Below are 22781 nucleotides of genomic sequence, written 5' to 3' on the forward strand. Positions count from 1 at the left end.
GTGTTTTCCTGCTGTCCTCTCCTTGTTCCCATGCCTCCTGGTCAGGATCCCTCCATGTGTCATGATAAAGGGTCCCTTCCACACACGAGCCCAGGCTTGAGTTCACCCCCCTCCCAAGACAAAGGGGCTGCTCTCAAAGGCCTTCGGCAGCCTAACACTCCATCTCCATATTCCACCTGAACTCACTCTGCCCCAGCTGGGCTGACCCTGAGTACTTGAGGGGGCCTGCCCCCTGCCAGCCCATCTGTTGAGGATTGGTCAGGGCCCTCATGAATGCTCCAGGCAGCTCCTCCTCCCCTCCACGCCCATCCTTCTGGAATCTTCTGCTAGTTTCCAGAGGTAGGGGGAGGTATCAGAGATTCTTCCTGTGAGTCATACCAGCCCTCCCTGATACACTCACCCGACACAGATTAACACACAGGCTTGGCTGCCAGCCAAACCTGACAATTTACGTACTCTAACACAACACCTAACTCTAGCACTCTAGCAACGCTAGGGGGTGGGTGCTACATGCTTTAAAAAAAAGTTACTTGTATATGTGTGGTTCATCTTTGTAGCACCTGAAAAGTCCCCAAGAGTTCTTTTATGTTAGGAATGTGGTGCATTGATCCAGTTGGCTGGCCCATATCCACTAGACATGCGTGGTTTGTTTCGTTCTGATTAAATATTTGGACAAATTTTTCGTTAATTGGAAATTCGGATATCTCCGATTATCCGAATTACACAAAGTTTACTGAATAACAAAATTAAATTTGTCTGAATTTCCAAAATTTGAATTGAAATTCGAATCGACTTTTACATCAAATTTCATTTGAATTCAAACTGTAAACATATTTCTGAAAGCAAAGACTGTGTGTGTTATTAGCATTTCAAAATAAAACTGTTTTTGTTAAGCCAAAGATGATTTAAAGAGTCATTGTAATCGTTTGACGAATATTTTTCTTATTGTTTGTTCACTTTGCCGCATTCGAATTAAAAACATTTTTTTTTTTCGATTCAACTATATTCGAAATTTATCGCATTGAAAAAATCGGTAAATTCAAAGAAAATTTGAAAAAGACAGACGAATTCCAAATATGAATTTCGAATATGAATCCCAGGACACAAAGTAAATGAATCAACTGAATTTAACAAAACTAAATAACCAGATTAACAAATCTAAATGAAACAAAGCTAAACAAATTTTTTCGTCATGCATGTCTAAAATCCACAATTAGGGCTCTTGCACACAGGCATCTGAGTCCAGTACAGCATAAATTCTAACATAATATATATGTTTGTATTCCTGGAATATGCCCATACACTATACAAGTACTGGCATATACATAAATACAGGCACACACAGCCCTTCATGTCTATGGAAGAAGAAAAAAAAAAATAAAGGTTAAAAAAAAAAATAAGAAAATTGGCAAGTAGGAAGGTTTGGGAAATGGAATTAGGAAGGGGGGATATCCAATATTTCTGTTTTGCAGCTGAGTGGACAGACCCTCTTAGCCAAACACTGTCAGTTGAAAAGATTTGTTGCTCTTTAGCCTGGAGAACTGGCACCAATAAATTTCAGCTCACATCTCTTTTCTAATCATCTGAGTATATGTATTTATATGACGGCCAGCCTATAAACAAATTGCTGAACATTCAGATCAGTTTTTACAGTATCTGTTTATGGCAAGGTTAAAGTGGTTGTAAACACTTCCATATACCCAGTGAAGTAACTGGCCTCAGGCGATACACAGAGATTAAACAAATCCTCCTACATAAGTTGTACCTGTTTATCTACAGCAGTCTGCAGCCATTCAAAGAGCAGCATTTACACAGGATCTCTCAGCTCTGAAAAGCAGGGGGCAGAGAGCTGAAGTAACATAAGTGAGGAGAGCTCTGAGAGCTGATTGGCGGGAAGAGACCCCCCCCCCTCTACACAGCACACAGGAACAGAGCTGAGGCTGTCAATCAGCTTGAGGTCCCTCCCCTGTCCCCATTTTTGCCTTGGTGTCAGGAAAACTTGTCAGAAGTGAGTCATGCTGATAGTAGAGGAACTAGACAGCAGAAAGGACACTTAGTGCTCTTAATTGAGACACACTATAGAGCACATGTGTCGAACACAAGGCCCACGGGCCGTATCCGACCCTCCAGGCCTTTTCATGCATCCCTCACACCCAGATGAAGGGGTGGAAGTGAGATGTGAACAGACTGTGAAAGAGAGCCGATTCCTGCAAACTGTGCATAGCACACCCCTAAATCCTGCACTCAGTATGTTGCGCACTCCTCAATACTGCACTCTGTACACAGCGCACTCCTGAACTCTGTATGTAGTATACCTCTGGACTCTGCATGTAATGCACCCTGGACTCTGCACTCTGTACCTAGTGCACCCCTGGACTCTGTACTCTGTATGTAGCACATCCCTGGACTCTGTACTCTGTACGTAATTCACCCCTGCACTCTGCACGGAGCACACTCTTGGACTCTGCACTCTGTATGTAGCGCACCCCTGGACTCTGCACTCTGTACATAGCACACCCCTGGACTCCCCACTCTGTACATAGCACACCCCTGGACTCTGCACTCTGTACATAGCACACCCCTGGACTCTGCACTCTGTACATAGCTCACCCCTGGACTCTGTACTCTGCACATAGTGCACCCCTGGACTCTGCACTCTGTACATAGCGCACCCCTGGACTCTGTACTCTGCACATAGTGCACCCCTGGACTCTGTACTCTGTACTTAGCACACCCCTGGACTCTGCACTCTGTAGGTAGCACACCCCTAGACTCTGCCCTCTGTACGTATTGCACCCCTGCACTTTGCACGTAGCGCACCCCTGGACTCTGCACTCTATCAGTAGTGCACCCGTGGACACTGCACTCTGTACGTAATGCACCCCTGGACTCTGCACTCTGCATGTAGTCCACCCCTGGACTCTACACTCTGTACCTAGCACACCCCTGGACTCTGCACTCTATTCGTAGTGCACCCCTGGACTCTGCACTCTATCCGTAGTGCACCCCTGGACTCTGCACTCTGCACGTAGCGCACCCCTGGACTCTGCACTCTGTACGTAGCGCACCCCTGGACTCTGCACTATGTGCGTAGCGCACCCCTGGACTCTGCACTCTGTACGTAGCGCACTCCTGGACTCTGCACTATGTGCGTAGCACACCCTTGGACTCTGCACTCTGTACGTAGTGCACCCCTGGACTCTGCACTATGTACGGAGCGCACCCTTGGACTCTGCACTCTGTACGTAGTGCATCCCTAAGTGCCGCACATACTGCACTGTTAGTGCAATTTGGCCACACCCATAGTTTGACACGGTTAAGTGGGGGGCGTGGTTAAGTTCCTGCACCTATTCCCCGAGTAAAAAAGCCCTGCATAAATGTATATAGTCTTACAGATACAACCGGTACTTTGAAGACAACCATAATGCTTTTGCGGACCTCAATGAAATTGAGTTTGACATCCTGCTATAGAGGGATATGCTTTGCTTATATTTCATGTCTGAGGTTTACAACCACTTTAAGTATAATTTCCACAATGCCATATAAGACTGGCAGACATACACGTTCTTCATCATCTCTTCTATGCATTGCTTAGGCTAATTGCCCCTGTTATCAAGTATTATGAAATGTTATAAAACAGAAATCTGGAGAAGAGGAATGTAATTTTCACTTGTATTTCTTGCAGGAACCAATAGCTACGCAGCCTGTTACTTCCCTTTTCTGTTTAAAGGATTGCTTTACACAGCATGCATTCCGGACAGCACCGGCACCAGCAGCTGGTGTTCCATCACTGCGGACTACGACCGCGATGGGAAGGGCGTCTACTGCCTCAATGGTCAGTAAAGTGTCACTGCAGCCTCAGAAAACTTTAGACCAAAACATAGATTTATGATAGTATTGTTTAATGTATCTGCGTATTCACTAATTCCATTTTATTCTAATGTAGCGTAGACCCCAAATTGATCTTGCTGTTTATCCCAGGTTCTATTCCCTATCGGGTGCACGGCAGCCAGGCACAAAGCAGCTTCTCAATCTGGCCACTCAATAGCCAGGCAGAAGTTTCTTTTTTTATTTTATTGGTTGTTTATTGGTTGAAGAACTCGGATGGGGAATAGGGTGAGCCTTGGGATACTTCAGAACGAGTGCAACTTGAACTGGGAATACTCTCTGGTAGAACTCACTTCTTCAAAACAGGCCTCTAATATAGGAGGGTGTGGAAATGCAGCTTCAGAGGAAACAGCCATAAGCCAGCAATTCTAGAAGAGTAGAATGGTCTCTCCAGGACCCCCCTCAGGCCTTCACTCACTGTGCCCCTGTATACATGGATGCCTCCTGTACTGTAAACCCCCAGTTGGATCCTCAGCAGACTGTTCTCTCAGCTTCAGCAGTCGCCTCCTCCCCAGCTCTCCCTGAACTGGGACCATGTGGAACCACCTGTAGCTCCTTTGGATGGTCCAGGAGGGACGATAACCCCTACAGACTGGGCCTCTCTCCACCAGGCAAAGGACCCTGCTGTTTCAGACCCCTATTTATTCACACCTCAGCCCCCTGCTGGTCACTCTCCTGACCAAGGATTGGCTGAGGTAGCATTTGGTTACTCCACATCTATGTTCCAGAACCTCCCAGAGAGTTCTGGAATGCAGAGAGGAGCAAGCAATCCTGCAACGTTTGAAACCCAGAAAAGCCAAAAAACGAAATTTAACTAAAACTAAAGCAACATAACTAGAAGGGTGCTACAATAACTACCTGCATTTTTACTCAATGCTAGCTTAGGTTCCTGAATCTGTCTTGATATCAGACTCATGTTATCCCTTGTAAAGCAGTGCTCAGGCTAATAGTGGGAAAATGTAAAGTTTGGAGCCAATTATTTTTTGCTGCATGCACATGTTATAACAAACAGAGAAAGCGGAGTTGATGATGACTTATCACTGTATATCAGTATTCTGCTAATCCTTCATAGTCTATTTAGCAGGCCAGGGGTGGGAAGGTGACCCAACTGTATTCATTAGCTGTAGCAGAGAATGTGGTGTCACCACCATTCTGTTTGTGCTGGGGACAGAAGTATATGAATCCCAAAAGAGAAACTCTTACACAGATGAGACAGCTCACATGTGGATATTACACCTGTGTATTGGAGTTCTACTTTGATAAGATAGATACTTTACTGTCATTGCCTACAAGACAAGAGTGCAAATTAGTTCGGCAGCTATTCACTCAGCAATATGCTATATATATATATTATAGTCATCATTGTCATAAATGTTAATAATAATTTGCACTACAGAAATTATATTTTGTACCTAAAGTTAAGCGCTAAATGGATCTTTGCTGCAGAGGATCAGATGAAATATGGCTTCCACTCCCTGTGACACTACAGCTGTTAAGTATCCAGCAGACTCTTTGGTAGCTCAAATTTTTTACATAGTAAAGATACACAGCAGATGTCGGGTTTGGCTCCCACTCGGCTCCTTCCCCAGCAGGTGGGGGATTCATTGTTATGCACTGGCTGCTCAGCTCCTTCCCTGACAATGTCTCTTGAGTGTAACTTGCTGAAACGATGAGTGCACAGTAGGCAGAGGTGTCCAGAATTTTACTGAATACAGAATTTATGGTTACAAGTAAGCTGTGTAGGAAAGGCTGCACTGAGGGATAGAGGATCACTTACTACTGACCTATGAACTCTGCGTCACTTGTTACTGACCCCCGAAGTCTGCCTCACTTACTACTGACCTCTGAACACTGCATTACTTACTAAGGAACTCTGAACTCTACATCATATACTACTGACCTCTAAACTCTGCATCACTTACTACTGACCTCTAAACTCTGCATCACTTACTACTGACCTCTAAACTCTGCGTCACTTACTACTGACCTCTAAACTCAGCATCACTTACTACTGACCTCTGAACTTTGTGTCACTTACTACTGACCTCTGAACTTTGTGTCACTTACTGCTGACCTCTAAACTCTGCGTCACTTACTGCTGACCTCCAAACTCTGCGTCACTTACTACTGACCTCTAAACTCTGCGTCACTTACTACTGACCTCTGAACTTTGTGTCACTTACTACTGACCTCTAAACTCTGCGTCATATACTACTGACCCCTGAACTCTGCATCACTTACTACTGAACTCTGTGTCACTTACTGCTGACCCCTGAACTCTGCATCATATACTACTGACCTCTAAACTCAGCTTCACTTACTACTGACCTCCAAACTCTGTCTCACATACTACTGACCCCTGAACTCTGCCTCACATACTACTGACCCCTGAACTCTGCATCACTTACTATTACTACCATACTGCTCACAGACTGCCCTGCCATACTGCTTACTGACTGTCCTGCCATACTGCTTACTGACTGCCCTGCCCTGTCATGCTTACCACTCACTGGCTTCCCTGCCTTACCATACCACTCACTGACTGCCCTGCCTTACCATACCACTCACTGACTGCCCTGCCATACTGCTTGCTGACTACTCTGCCATACTGCTTACTGACTGCCCTTCTTTACCATGCTGCTCACTGACTGCCCTGCCTTACCATTCTGCTCACTGACTGCCCTGCCTTACCATACCACTCACTGACTGCCCTGCCATACTGCTTACTGACTAATCTGCCATACTGCTCACAAATTGCCCTGCCATACTGCTCACAGACTGTCCTGCCATACTGCTCACTGACTGGCCTACCATACTGCTCACTGACTGCCCTGCCCTGCTATACCGCTCACTGGCTTCCCTGCCTTATCATACCACTCACTGACTGCCCTGCCATACTGCTTACTGACTGCCCTGCCTTACCATACTGCTTACTGACTGCCCTGCCATACTGCTTACTGACTGCCCTGCCATACTGTTTACTGACTGCCCTTCTTTACCATGCTGCTCACTGACTGCCCTGCCTTACCATTCTGCTCACTGACTGCCCTGCCTTACCATGCTGCTCACTGACTGCCCTGCCTTACCATGCTGCTCACCTACTGCCCTACCTTACCATGCTGCTCACTGACTGCCCTGCCATACTGCTTACTGACTGCCCTGCCCTGCCCTACTATACTGCTCACTGACTACTCCTACATACTTCTCACCTACTGCCCTGTCGTGACATAACACTCACTGACTGCCTTGACATAACACTCACTGACCGCCCTGCCACTATATACTGCTCACTGACTCCCCTGCTGTTACATACCATATCCTCCATAGCTCTGCTACCACTTCTTACTGCACTGCATACTTTTTAGTTTACCACACCCATTTTAAATGTATAGCCTACCCTAATTAAAGTAATTATCTGCCTACAATGGCTTGCTGAACACAAAGCGAAAAAAAGTGTCCCTGAAATTTTGTTGAAAATTTTGGCAATTATGCAGGAATGGTGCCTGCTGCTGGAGTAATAAAGGGCCGCAGAGTGGGAGTAAAGGGACCCAGGCTCAGAGGGAAGGACCCCGATACTGATGAAAAGGGGGTCAGGGGGGGGCCCTTCATGGTTTCCTGCACCAGGGCCCTGAAGGTTCTAGTTACGCCTCTGACCTTAATTTTTTTTAAGGCCAAAACAATCAGCTCCTAGTGATGCTAGTAGCTAGTTTCCCATGTCGTAAAACAAAAGCACTCAAGGCTGAACATTCCTGAAAAATGCATAAAAAGGAACAGAAAAAAAAACTCTTCAATATCACCTGTAAGCACTCACTGGATGTACAGTAACATCAACATTCTTATAAAACTTTGATAAAATAGACTTAGGATTGAAGTTGAAGTGATAATAATTGAAGTTTTTTTTGTATTTGTAGGTGTAAAACTCAGTGCTTACAATAGTACCGCCATGCAGTCTACAGGAGGTCTACTTAACACAGCCATACTCTCTAATGAAACAACTACAAAAACCATAGTGCCTTCCACTGAGACCCCAGTGCCCACTGTCACTACAACCCAGGTTCTCACCCAGAATGCTTCAGTACAGACATTGGGCAGTACCACTGCTCTGACCTCTGTTCCTATTACCAGTGTGTCTCCAGCATCATCTGACCTTCAGAATGTGGCCACCACCATTCCTGCAGGCAGACTGACCACATCCATACCAGGTAAGAGAAGCACACAATCAATGATCTAAATGGCATAGGCTCAATTGAAAAGTATCTAAACCACAAAATTAAAATGTAATATGCTGTATTGCACGGCTTCAATACAGGGCACTTTCACCCTCTTCCTGCCCAGGGCAATTTTTAGCTTTCAGTGCTGTCACGTTTTGAATGACAATTGCGCGGTCATGCTAGCCTGTATCCAAATGAAATTTTTATCATTTTTTCACACAAATAGAGCTTTCTTTTGGTGGTATTTTATCACCGCTGGGTTTTTCATTTTTTGCTAAAAAAAAAGACCCAAAATTTGGAGAATTTTTTTTTCTTTCTGTCAGAAAATGTGGTAACATTATTTTTCTCCTTCTCTGACGTGCGCTGATGAGGTGGCACTGATGGGCACTGATAAGGTGGCACTGATGGGCACTGATAAGGTGGCACTGATGGGCACTGATAAGGTGGCACTGATTAAGTAGCACTAATGAGGAGGCATCAATATGCTCACTGATGGCACTGATAGGTGGCAGTGATATGCGGCACTGATGAGCACTGATAGGTGGCACTGATTGGAACTAATGGACACTGATAGGCGTCACTAAAGGGCACTGATAGGTGCAACTGATGGGTGGCACTGATGGGCAGCACTGATGGGTGGCACTGATAAGCAGGCACTGAATGGTGACATTGTTGAGCACTGATTGGTGTCACAGATGGGCACAGACTTGCATCCCTTGCTGGGCACTGTTGGGGCTGCATTGATGATCAGTGCCCTGATTACCTGTACAGTCTCCCCTGTGAGCAGATGCCGCTGATGGTCTCTCCTCGCCTCACACTCTGTCAGTGTGAGGCTAGGAAAGCCGATAAATTGCACTTCCGCATTTACATGTGATTGGCTGTGATTGGACACCTGGGTAAAGAAAGAGCCGTATCATCTGCTCTTTACCGAGATTGGGGTCGTGCCGTGTTCTTGTTTAGAGGTGTGGTTTGGGAAGGTAATATTTGGGTCACCTTTCAAGAGTGTTGTCTACCTACTGGGCTTCTGGCTGGAGAGAATGTATGCATAGAGCAGTCCTGGGCATTTTATGGCCCCTGGGCCACATCAGGCCCTTTGGTTGTCTTTGTCCAGCCTGCATGAGGTCAATAGGAAATTAGAAATAAAACGTAAATAGGTGAATTCTATGCACCCAACACAACAGGATTGCTTTTAGTTTGAAGGTGACTGCTATTTTGTTCCAATTTATATATGCAAGTGTGTGTCTATGCACCTTCACAGTGTAGAACAGGTGTCTACAAAATATGGCAGCAGCCAAACTTCTGCCCTCTCCCCAGGACAACCGACACTACTCCTTGGCTTTGGGTGAGGAGTGTGGACTCCAGGCCATGCAGTCAACAAGACTGATGGCAGTTGTACTTTCATCCTCATTGGTCTGCCAGTCGAGAAGATGGTGGTGGTCGCACGTCCGCCCTTGTGAGCAGCTTTAGTAATATAGGAAACACCATCTCCCTTCAAACGACCGGGAAAGACCATGGGAGGTAGACAAAAAGAATATGACGCAAGTGAGGGCATCTCAGGAGGTGTTGTCAGGTGTCGTTCACCACCAGACAGTTAAAGGGAAGAACCAACACCCCCACTAGTTGCCTTTAACTTCCAATTTGCTGTGGTAGTGGGGGCATGTATAACAGTGGAGAAAATATATACATACAGTACCCCATTGGGGTTCCCATAGATAAGCTGCTCTGCTAACTCTTTGTATGTTTGGCCCAAAAAGGTGCTAACTTACCATATTACATGCATTTGGTTCCCTATATGGATCGTATTTTATATTTGTTTTATAAAGTAATAAAATTACAATTGAGCAGAATTAACTTCAGCCTATTGTTTAGACCCTCCACAAGAGTCCAGTTTCTCATGTGGCCCCTTGGGAACATTAATTGCCCACCTGTGGCATAGAGTGATCTTTCTACTTGGACATTTCCTCAGCCTAGGTCATGTAATGGAGGACCAAGACTTTAGCTGCCCTGCCGGAAGGTACATATAGAAGGAGCTGAACTGAAGCATGGTTGCCTTGATAGAGCATCTGTAAAGACTCTTCTTGCTGAAGAGTTTTGCACATAAGCTGGGTAGAAGCTACTGCTGGACACTGTAAGAATGATTAATTGCCCAATTAACCAGGTATCTTTTACTGCTATCAGAGGGTCAAGAGCCATATTATTAGAAAGAGCTCCATTGTGATTTAAAGGGAACATTGTGACAGCTCTAACAGGGTCAGACATCTGCTTGGTCTCACAGGGCCAGCAATTACTAGGTGGCCGCTCATAAAAAGGGCCTACTACTACTTTAAAATGGTTGTCCTGTTATAAGGCTGTCTGTGAGTATTCTGCATGCCTAAGCCTTCTCTTCTAGAATTGTGTTCAGCAATAAAAGGTGAAAAGACTAAAGTTACTGGCACCCAACTTAATTTTCCCCCCACCATAAGCTAAGAATCATACCCAGAGATAAAAATGGTATCCTGCCACAATATTTAGAACAGCCATTCATAATAAAGGTTTCCATGGAACCCCCATGGTTCCTCCAGGGGTTGTTAAGGATTCCTTGAGTTGTGGTTGATTGACCTCCCATCCAGGACCAACACCACTTGGCAAAACAATAAAATGACACCAATGATTTTTAGCTGATTGTAAGGGTGACATTCTGCCACTGCAAGGGTTCCATTCTTCTATTGACCACCAAACGTAAAAGGCATTTTTGTCATTGACCCTCCAATGACTTGTTTTTAGTAAGGGTTCCCTAATTTTAGGGGTACCTCTGGGTAAAAAGTTTGAGAAAGACTGACTTGGAGGGTCAGTCCACACCACCACATGAGGAGGAATGTTACAATCAAATTCATTGGAAGGATTGCCATTTAAAAATTGTATTTAGCCAAAAGTCAGAAGCCAGAAGAAGGGGTTTAAATCAGCTAGGAGTGTCTTAGTAATGTCCTAGAAACAAGGTAGAATAGGATGATGCCATCTCTGGGAGTTTTATAGGTTTGAGAGGTACATAAAAGGCCAACACCTATAGCAAGGGCATTATTTGACTTTGGTAAAAGCTGCACAATTTGTTGTTATCTACAGGTGCCCTTTACCCGCATAGGCATAAAGCATAATCTCAGTCTCTGGCCATCTCCTGTTTTATGTATACAATCTCTGACAGCTGTTCGCAGTATATACAGTGCCTTGCGAAAGTATTCGGCCCCCTTGAACTTTGCGACCTTTTGCCACATTTCAGGCTTCAAACATAAAGATATAAAACTGTAATTTTTTGTGAAGAATCAACAACAAGTGGGACACAATCATGAAGTGGAATGAAATTTATTGGATATTTCAAACTTTGTTAACAAATAAAAAACTGAAAAATTGGGCGTGCAAAATTATTCAGCCCCTTTACTTTCAGTGCAGCAAACTCTCTCCAGAAGTTCAGTGAGGATCTCTGAATGATCCAATGTTGACCTAAATGACTAATGATGATAAATAGAATCCACCTGTGTGTAATCAAGTCTCTGTATAAATGCACCTGCACTGTGATAGTCTCAGAGGTCCGTTTAAAGCGCAGAGAGCATCATGAAGAACAAGGAACACATCAGGCAGGTACGAGATACTGTTGTGGAGAAGTTTAAAGCCAGATTTGGATACAAAAAGATTTCCCAAGCTTTAAACATCCCAAGGAGCACTGTGCAAGCGATAATATTGAAATGGAAGGAGTATCAGACCACTGCAAATCTAGACCTGGCCGTCCCTCTAAACTTTCAGCTCATAAAAGGAGAAGACTGATCAGAGATGCAGCCAAGAGGCCCATGATCACTCTGGATGAACTGCAGAGATCTACAGCTGGGGTGGGAGACTCTGTCCATAGGACAACAATCAGTCGTATACTGCACAAATCTGGCCTTTATGGAAGAGTGGCAAGAAGAAAGACATTTCTTAAAGATATCCATAAAAAGTGTTGTTTAAAGTTTGCCACAAGCCACCTGGGAGACACACCAAACGTGGAAGAAGGTGCTCTGGTCAGATGAAACCAAAATCAAACTTTTTGGCAACAATGCAAAACATTATGTTTGGCGTAAAAGCAACACAGCTCATCACCCTGAACACACCATCCCCACTGTCAAACATGGTGGTGGCAGCATCATGGTTTGGGCCTGCTTTTCTTCAGCAGGGACAGGGAAGGTGGTTAAAATTGATGGGAAGATGGATGGAGCCAAATACAGGACCATTCTGGAAGAAAACCTGATGGAGTCTGCAAAAGACCTGAGACTGGGATGGAGATTTGTCTTCCAACAAGACAATGATCCAAAACATAAAGCAAAATCTACAATGGAATGGTTCACAAATAAACATATCCAGGTGTTAGAATGGCCAAGTCAAAGTCCAGACCTGAATCCAATCGAGAATCTGTGGAAAGAACTGAAAACTGCTGTTCACAAATGCTCTCCATCCAACCTCACTGAGCTTGAGCTGTTTTGCAAGGAGGAATGGGCAAAAATTTCAGTCTCTCGATGTGCAAAACTGATAGACATACCCCAAGCGACTTACAGCTGTAATCACAGCAAAAGGTGGCGCTACAAAGTATTAACTTAAGGGGGCTGAATAATTTTTGTACGCCCAATTTTTCAGTTTTTTATTTGTTAAAAAAAATTTGAAATATCCAATAAATTTCGTTCCACTTCATGATTTTGTCCCACTTGTTGTTGATTCTTCACAAAAAAATACAGTTTTATATCTTTATGTTTGAAGCCTGAAATGTGGCAAAAGGTTGCAAAGTTCAAGGGGGCCGAATACTTTCGCAAGGCACTGTAATTCATTGAATATTATGTGCTACCCCTTGATGATGTCAGGGGTCGCACTGGCAGCCCCGCTATCATGAAGGTTGGACACCGCTGTCCTAGAAAAATACGTACTATAAAAAATGCAAAATTGACTTCAGATGCAGTGATTGCTCAAAAAAAAGGGCTTACATACAATACCTAATAGGTCATCCTAATATTGGAGTTCTACTTTGAACTGGTAGTAATAGAAGTTTTGTGTGTGTTTGTAGATTTAAAAGCCAGTACTGTCAGTAGTACCACCGTGCAGTCAGGAGCTATTGGAGAAGATCTACTGGGAACAACTATGCTCTCTACTGAAACAACCACAAAGACCGCAGCACCCACCACTGAGACTCCAGTACCTACAGTCACTACAGCACAGGATCTTCCCCAGAATTCTCCAGTAAAGACAGGGATATTGGACAGCACCACTGCTTTGACCTCTGTTTCTAATACTAGTGTGCCAACAGCATCATCTGACCATCAGAATACAGGCACCACAGTTCCTGCAGGTGGAGTAACCACATCCACACCAGGTATATGATGCAAAGAATCAATGATCATCTAATCTCCTGAGGTTCATTTAAAGTGTATCTAAACTCCAAAATGTAATATATTGCACCTTGCCAGTCTTGCCAAGTACTGTAGCTGTTGACTTCTTAAAATCAGATACTTGCCATTGCCTGGGGTCCAGCACTGTCTTTACGCAACTGGTTCTTCTTACGCAGCCCCATACACAACATACTGTATGCACTGTGTGTTCTGATACTTTCCTATTAGAATTAGCATGAACTTTTTCAAAATTTGAGCTACAGCAGCTCTTCTATTGGATCAGACTACATGGGCCAGCCTTCACTCCCCACGTGCATCAGTGAGCCTTGGCCATTCATGACCCTGTCATCGGTTTGGCAGTTTTCCTTCTGTAGACCACTTTTGGTAGGTTCTGACTACTGCAGACATCCCACAAGAGCTGCAGTTTTGGAGATGTTCTGACCCAGCCATTTAGCCATTACAATTTGGCCCTTGTCAAAGTCACTCAAATCCTTACGCTTGTCCATTTTGTATGTTTTCGATACATCAGTTCAGAGACATAGTTACATAGTTAGTCAGGTTTAAAAAAAGACACCAGTCCATCTGGCTCAACCAATAAAATACAAAAAAAAAGTAAAAAAACCCAACCATACAATCCCATATACACAATCCTATACCCGCATTTGATCCAGAGGAAGGTGAAAAACCCCAGCAAAGCATGATCCAATTTGCTACAGAAGGGGAAAAATTCCTTCCTGATCCCCCGAGAGGCAATCGGATATTCCCTGGGTCAACTTTACCTATAAAATATTAGTACCCAGTTATATTATGTACACCTAGGATAGAATCCAGGCCTTTTTTTAAAGCAATCTACTGAGCAGGACAGAACCACCTCTGAAGGGAGTCTATTCCACCTTTTCACAGCTCTTACTGTAAAGAAACCTTTCCGTATTTGCAGACAAAATCTCTTTTCCTCTAGACATAGAGTGCCCCCTTGTCCTCTGTGATGACCTTAAAGTGAATAACTCAACACCAAGTTCACCATATGGACCCCTTATGTATTTATACATGTTGCTCATACCCCCTTAATCTCCTCTTCTCAAGAGAGAATAAATGCAGTTTCTCTAATCTTCCCTCATAGCTTAGCTACTCCATGCCTCCTATCAGTTTGGTTGCCCTTCTCTGCACTTTCTTCAGTGCCCTGATATCCTTTTTGAGAAATGGTGCCCAAAACTGAACTGCATATTCAGGATGAGGTCTTACTAATGATTTGTACAGGGGCAAAATAATATCTCTCTCTCTAGAGTCCATGTCTCTGTTAATACAAGAAAGGACTTTGCTTGCTTTGGAAACCGCAGCTTGGCATTGCATGCTATTATTAAGCTTGTAATCTACCAGAACACCCAGATCCTTGTCCACTATGGATTCCCCCAGTTCTACTCTACCTAGTATGTATGATGCATGCATATTCTTAGCCCCAAAGTGAATAACTTCACATTTATCAACATTAAACTTCATTTGCCACATAGTTGCCCAATGAAACAGTGCATTGAGGTCAGCTTGTAAGTTGGAGACATTCTGTAAAGAAGTTATTCCACTGCAAAGCTTGGTGTCATCTGCAAAGACTGAAATGTTACTTTTATTCCCAGACTCTATATCATTTATAAAGATACTAAAAAGTAAGGGTCCCATCCCTGAACCTTGGGGTACACCACTGATAACCTTAGACCATTCAGAGTAAGAATCATTAACCACTACTCTCTGAATTCTGTCTTTTAGCCAATTTTCTATCCAATTACAAACTGATCTTTCCAAGCCTGTAGACTTTACCTTACATATTAGCCGTGTGTGGGGAACTGTGTCAAACGCTTTTGCAAAATCCAAGTATACCACATCCACAGCCACCCCTCTGTCCAAGGTTTTACTTACCTCCTCATAAAAAGAAATCAGGTTTGTTTGACAACTTCTGTCTTTCATTAATCCATGCTGTCGGCAGCTTAAAATATTTATATTCCAGCAAGAACTTATCTATGTGGTCTTTTATTAAACTCTCCAGTATCTTCCCGACTATAGAAGTTAAACCAACTGGTCTATAGTTACTTGGCAAAGACTTTGATCCCTTTTTAAATATAGGCACCACTTTGGCCCTACGCCAATCCAGTGGTACTATTCCAGTCCTTAACCAGTCCCTAAAAATTAGAAACAAAGGCTTTGAAATAATAGAGCTCAATTATTTTAGGATGCGTGGGTGGATGCCATCTGGTCCAGGCACTTTATCCACCCTTATTCTGTCTAAATATTTCTGCAGCATATCACTTTTGAGCCATTGTGTAACAATATGTTCACTTGCTGCCTAATATATCCCACTCACTTTCAGATGCCATTGTCACGAGATAAAGAATGTTATTCACCTTACCTGTCAGTGGTCACAAAGTTATGGCTGATTGATGTACATACTCATGCATACAACATACATACACACTGCATACACATACAAATCAAACACTTATCTCTTTGGTGGCATCTTCAGTCCCCCATATCCCTACTGCCAGCGATGTTTGATTTACCCCTGGTGGCAGCTCCCTGCCACACGGTCAAATTTGTTACCAGACAGGCAAGCTCCTCCTCCTGGCATTCTCTCCTCCTCCTCCTCTTCTGGCATTTACCAGCAGCACACACGACTCAAAAAATGACAGTACGCACACTGCCCTTTGTTTACATCGAAATTAGTTTACATGTAAATTCCAGCATTGCTGGGTCAAAGTCAACAAATCTCCTGACATACGTACAATTCTTTCAAATGTGTTTGAGCTTCTTCGCATTATTTTCTATGCTGTGTTGTGCACATTTTTTATTGTTCTTCTTCTTGTCACTAGAATACTAATTAAGAACAAAGTGCCCCCTGCAAACAAAAGCGTTCACACTTTCCTTTCGTGTCGTCTCCCACTCCAATATGTACCACTGATACAGCTTCTTGTAAAAACTTCAACTTCCACTTTGGGTGTGTTGGATGCCTGGTCTCCCTTTGTACTCAGTGGTTTGATCCACCGGTTTCAACATCACTACTATGCAGGAAGTTAAAACCACAGAGTGCAGAGGGGGACCAGGCAACTGACACTCCAGGAAGTGTGCCAGATGCTGAAGATTCTGCAGGCAGCTGTACCTCTGCAATACCATGAAGATATTATAGGGGGGGAATTTCCGCACTTATGGAGCAATAAATTGGCTGCCTACCTCAAAAATATAGACTGTGAGGTCAATATTCGATATATAGTGGGGGTAGTGAGTTAATTGGCGCTGCCTAAAAATATGGTGGTGTACTGAATTCTTAATATCACAATAAAATGCGGTACAATCAAATACAGAAATGACAAACCATGTATAAAATACTATAAATATAAAGTGCAATAGTATAAATGGTGGGTTAATAAATAATTAAATATAAATATAAAGTGCTTGGTGGGCAAAGAGTAACTAAATAAAGTGAGAAAAAAAGTGTCAGAAAGAATATATATCGGTCACTATAAATTAGAACAGAGTATACACTACGTGAAACAAATTCCAAGATCCTGAAATTGGTAGAAGGTTTTTCCACTGGTCCTTATACCAATCCTATATTTGGTAGGACCTACTGCACTTGATCACTTTTTTCCTTGATATATTTATTCACTACCACTAATAGGTCTTGGCCATTTCTTATATTTTTTTAGTTCACCCGTCCATTTCATTTCTTTTTGTACTTGATCACTTTCTCAGATTTTTTCATATTTATTCACTATCAATTTTATCCAATTTTTATTGGAATCATTTTACCATTTTATCTATCAACCCTTGTTGATACTCTTGGAATTTGTTTCACGTATACTGTGTTCTAATTTAAAGTGACCGATATATATTCTTTCTGACAATTTTTTTTCACTTTATTTAGTTACTCTTTGCCCACCAAGCACTTTATATTTATATTTAATTATTTATTCACCCACCGTTTATACTATTGCACTTTATATTGCACTTTATATTTATATTCAATTATTTATTCACCCACCGTTTATACTATTGCACTTTATATTGCACTTTATATTTATAGTATTTTATACATGGTTTGTCATTTCTGTATTTGATTGTACCGCATTTTATTGTGATATTAAGAATTCAGTACACCACCATATTTTTAGGCAGCGCCAATTACCTCACTACCCCCACCATGAAGATATTCCCTGCAGGCAGTGGGAGAGTATGGTCTATCCAATTCACTGTGGGTACTTTATACTAAATTTACATAATAGTGACAGAGTCCCTTTATAGTAAATCTGTAATGAAAGAAACATAGAAGCTGCCACTGCTGACGTTCTTCTGAAAATACTCACTGCCTAACTGCCAAGGTGAGCCTTTGCCTTCAACACTTTGAGGCATTTATAGTGTTCAGAGGATTAGGACAACATCACATCAGTTGGCATTATCAGAATGGTTGCAGAGCCCCCCCTTGTATTTTCCTTATGACAAGTTTACTTTTAATATATTTTAAAAACACTTATGGACACCTGGCCATCACAACTATATATTCCGAGTTGGGCATCTGATTTCAAAACCATTAGTATTGATATGGAGTTACTTCCTTTGCAGCTTTACAGGCTCCACTCTTCTGGGAAGACTTTCCAAAAGATTTTGGAGTGTATCTGTAGAAATTTGTGCCCATTCAGCAAAAAACTTATTTGTGAGGTCATTTACTGAACTGAACATCCAGTTCACCCAGAAAGTGTTCACTAGGGTTGGGGTCAGAGCTCTGTGGAGCCCTCGCCAGTTTCTCCACACCAAACTCATCAAACGATGTGTTTATGGTGCTGGCTTTGTACACAGAGGCACAGTCCTGCTGGTACAGAAAAGGACCCTATCAAAACTGTTACCACAAGGTATTTTTTATAGTGTAAAGCAGGGGTCTTCAAACTATGGACCTCCAGTTGTTCAGGAACTACAATTCCCATCATGCCTAGTCATGTCTGGGAATGTCAGAGTTTTGCAATGCCTCATGGGATGTGTAGTTCCACAACAGCTGGAGGGCCACAGTTTGAGGATCCCTGGTGTAAAGCAATAAATGAACTTGGACTCTTTTATCATTTGGTCCAGGCTCCTTCAATTGGTGCATGTTTCTTTCTGTCTGGTTTGTAAAAAGCCTAAGCAGAGCCAGTGAGCTTTCAGAGTGTTTTTTTTGTCCCCTCAATATTTTGTATGAATTCACATCAAAGTTCCACACTCCTTGGTTTTTTTTTTGTCTTCATTGGAGACCACAAGGTTGGAAGGGCTCAATTGTTTAAATTGTCTTTGCATACTAATGTTTGGAAAAGTAGATTTCATATCAGTTTGCCTGATTCTATGCATCTGGTTTGAAATGATATGCCCAACAAGCTCATTTACGCAAGTGTGATGGTCAGGAGTTTAAATATGGTCCACACCAAACTGCTCAAACCAAGTCTTTGTGGAGCTAGCTTTGTGTGAGGCTTGGCTGGAGGTTGTAATAATATCATTAAAATTGAGCTCTGGCATTTTGAGGTCTTTTATGGCACTTTTCCACTGCAAGTACCGGCTTGGCTCTACTCGGCCCTGCTTGGCCCCGTTTGCTTTTCCACTGCTGGTACCGCATGGTACGGTGTTGGAACGGTTCAGTAAGGTACGGTATGGTTTGCTTTTCCACTAAAGTAGTACTAAAGTTAAGTGGGTGGGATAACAACGGGGTGGGTGGGATTCTCTGACCAATCAGTGGCTAGTAGTGACTGCATGCAAAGGATTGTGGGATATGGTACCGGGTAGGGTACCTCTTGGAACCACAATCGAGTAGGTACTGTTTTTGAGAGCCGTACCGTTCGGTTCCATGCAGTGGAAAAGCGCCGCTGTACTGTACCGAACCGAACCGTTCCTACACCGTACCATGCGGTACCAGCAGTGGAAAAGCAGAAAAGCGAGCCGAACCGTTCGGTTCCATGCAGTGGAAAAGCACCATTACTGATGTTGGATCAGTAGACCTGGTCTTACAATTGGAGTTCCAATTCATTCCAATGATGTTCAAATAGAGTTGAGGTCAGGGCTCTGTGCAGGACACTCATGTTCCTCCACACCAAACTGCTAAAACTATGTCTTTATGGCGCTGGCTTTGTGTGAATCTTGGTTGTAGGTTGGAAGCACTCAATTGTCTAAAAACAGTATCCTTCACTGAAAACACCTGAATTCCATCATTTGGAGGGTGTGTCTACATACTTTTGGTGATACAGCAATAGGTGACGGCCACCTAGTAGATAAACATTTGAGTGATGTTTCATAGATAACCCCATTGAAATAGTATTTGTCTTTTTTTTGTTCAGGTGCACCACCGGTGATGAACAGGTCACAACCACCAAGTAAGTTACACAACTTCTATTGATGGATCTCCGGTGATGCTAAAGACTGTGCTTTGCTGGGAGCATTGGGGTGCATAACTTTTTGGATCGTCAGCAGCATCAGCACCAGCAGTATCCAGGAATATATATTTTATATTATGCTACAAAGCAGTAAGGATCCTAAATAAGGGCTGTTAGAAAAACAAAATATGAAAATGAAGACTCAAAACTTTCAGCTAATAGCCTATTAAGGATTTTCAGCTACATTAAAAAAACTTTTTATTAAAATAATACCACCCTAAAACAATTATTTACCTTTTTTGCCCTATTTGGGCCTATACTATGTACAGTATCAGGTTGACCAACCTCTACACTCTTCTCACTCTGTAAAGAAAGATTCCGTGCTATGATCAGTAACAGGCTGCAGCCTCCCTCAAATATAACCCAAAGGGTTATACAGATATACACAGAAACAAGAGAGGAATAGATGGTGCTGCTTAGGGGGATTATTTTGATTAGGCCTGGTGACCTACAACCAGGGGCAATAAATAGATTATAAAAAGTATGATTACTGTGTAGAATGTGTGAGTGCCACGCGTGATATGTAACAGTGACACGTGACAGCAATTCTGGAATGCAAATGCGTTCCACAGACCGGAAGCGGAAGTGATGTAATGGCGCCCTACGCGTTTCGTCGGTATGACATCATCAGAAGCGTCCACTACGTCCATTCTGCACCTCTATATAAACAACGGTAACTAGGCAACGGGGCATCATTAACTGAAACCCGGAAGGAGCTGTACCAGCCCATCCTGCTATAAGAAACCAAAGCTGCAAAGCGTTGCTAAGTTACAGGAAGCGGATAACGGAAACAGAACTCCACATATCCCATTATAAACATAGTGGCGACACATCCCGGGACTTGTATACAAAGATAATAATATTTCATTCAATAGGATAAATTACAAATGTCCCAATAAAGCCAAATTTATATAAATAATTAAATACCCCAAATGGGATATATGCGAAGCCCCATGGTCTAATTGATATATATATATATATATTAAACACATTAGACACAATTAAATCAACAAGAATGACATAAACATCATATTGAGTAAAATCCCATATATAAATCAAAGATTAAAAAGTTGTTAAAAGTGTAATTAAAATTGCATTACATATTATAAGGGCCCAAAAGCAGATGTATTTTAAAAAATGAATTTGATGTATTTTATTTAATGCATAATAGGAAAAAATTAAAAAAATTAAAATTTTAATGAAAAATGAAAAATTTGAAATGTATAAAAAAATATACATAATATATATAAAAAATGAGGGGGGGGGGAGAGGAAAAGGATAAACAGCAAGTCAAATGGGAAAAAAAGTAAGTTATAAATGAGGTACTAAAGAAGGGCAATGCTTTAAGGAATATGTGTATCTCATCGGTCCATGATAGAAAGTGACTGAGCATACATGAAGGAACAAAGTCCAATGCCTATATTTGTTCCTTTATGTATGCTTAGTCACTTTTCATCATGGACCAATGAGATACACTTATTCCTTAAGCATTGCCCTTCTTTAGTACCTCACTTACAACTTACCGTGCTTTTTCTGACCAATTGACTTGCTGTTTGATCCTTTTCCTCTTTCCCCCTCATTTTTTATATATATATTTTGCATATATATATATATATATATTTTTTTTTTTTTTTTTTGGGGGGGTATATATATTTTTAATTAAAATTTTAATATTTTCAATATTTTACTATTATGCATTAAATAAAATACATCACATTCCTTATTTATTTATTTATATACATCTGCTTTTGGTCCCTTATAATATTTAATACCATTTTAATTACACTTTTAACAACTTTTTAATATTTGATTTATATGTGGGATTTTACTCAATATGATGTTTATGTAATTCTTTTTGATTTAATTGTGTCTAATGTGTTTACCATATATATCAATTAGACCACAGGGCTTCACATATATCCCACTTGAGGTATTTAATTATTTATATACATTTGGCTATATTGGCACACAGTGTCGGCTGGTGCTCCATCAGTCGGGGGGGGGGGGAACCTGACCATGGACCTGGCCATGGAACCCCCCCCCCCCCACCCACCCACATCACTCCAGCCTGCACCACCACATCTTCCCCCCCCCCCTGCCAGTTTATTTACCTTGTTCCTCCGGACTGACAGGCGGCAGCGGCGGCGGCAGCTTCCCCCTCAGGCTCCTTCATGTCCCTTCCCGGCGGCCCTCTCCTCCCCCCTTCTTGGCATTCCTTCTCCTTTCGACCAATCGAGAAACAGGTCTCAGGACCCGCTTCAAGATTGGCCGGGAGGAGAATCAGTGTGGCAATAGTGAATATTCATTCGCTATTTGTCACACAACTGGGTGGGCTCAGGCCAGGGCGCAGTGCTCTGTGCCCCAAGCCCACTCTTTTTTGAAGCCTATTAGAGCCTCTGGCAGCCTGCCTTTGTCCAATCATGGCAGAGATGATTTGATTGGCCAAAGCATGGAGGTCAGGGTGCATGCTTTGGCTCGCGCAGTGCATTATGGATGCGGGCGCTCTAATTTCCCTCGAAGAAGCACATTTGTTCGTCACTTGAACAGGTGAACAGCCAATGTTCCAGACGAACTAACGGTCGATTCCAACACGAAGCTCATTCCTAGTCACAATACATTAGTGTATGGTGGATTACTAGTGGTTCCAAGGGGCCACCCTACTAATTCATGTCTTGAAGAAAATGTTTAAAACACGTAAAAAACATAATTTTATAAAAATGCAGCCTTGTTCTAATAATAATTCAGGCTGTATTTGAAAACTTGGATTTCTGTTTTCTTTTTTAAGTGAGTTCATTAAAATTATGTCCAGGTATGGAAATTATTTTATTAAAATGAAGCTCCTGCAGATAAAAAATAATAAAAGGCTTTTGTAA

At 42.4% G+C, this 22781-nt stretch overlaps 1 protein-coding gene across 1 annotated transcript in view; it reads left to right on the plus strand.

Annotated features, from left to right (window-relative positions):
- Positions 1-1089: 1089 nt before the first annotated feature.
- LOC309550357 (adhesion G-protein coupled receptor F3-like) overlaps positions 1090-22781 on the plus strand; it is a gene marked incomplete at its 5' end in the record, with an annotated part of 60754 nt that continues 39062 nt past the window's right edge. Inside the window, 5 exons of the mRNA XM_082250754.1 lie at positions 1090-1108; positions 3686-3835; positions 7800-8090; positions 13159-13464; positions 19813-19848. Of these exons, the coding sequence (XP_082106880.1) occupies positions 1090-1108; positions 3686-3835; positions 7800-8090; positions 13159-13464; positions 19813-19848 (802 nt within the window). The remainder of the gene's footprint in view (positions 1109-3685; positions 3836-7799; positions 8091-13158; positions 13465-19812; positions 19849-22781) is intronic.

Source organism: Pelophylax lessonae (assembly GCF_965119305.1).
Source record: "Pelophylax lessonae genome assembly, chromosome: 3".
NCBI classification, from domain to species: Eukaryota; Metazoa; Chordata; class Amphibia; order Anura; family Ranidae; genus Pelophylax; species Pelophylax lessonae.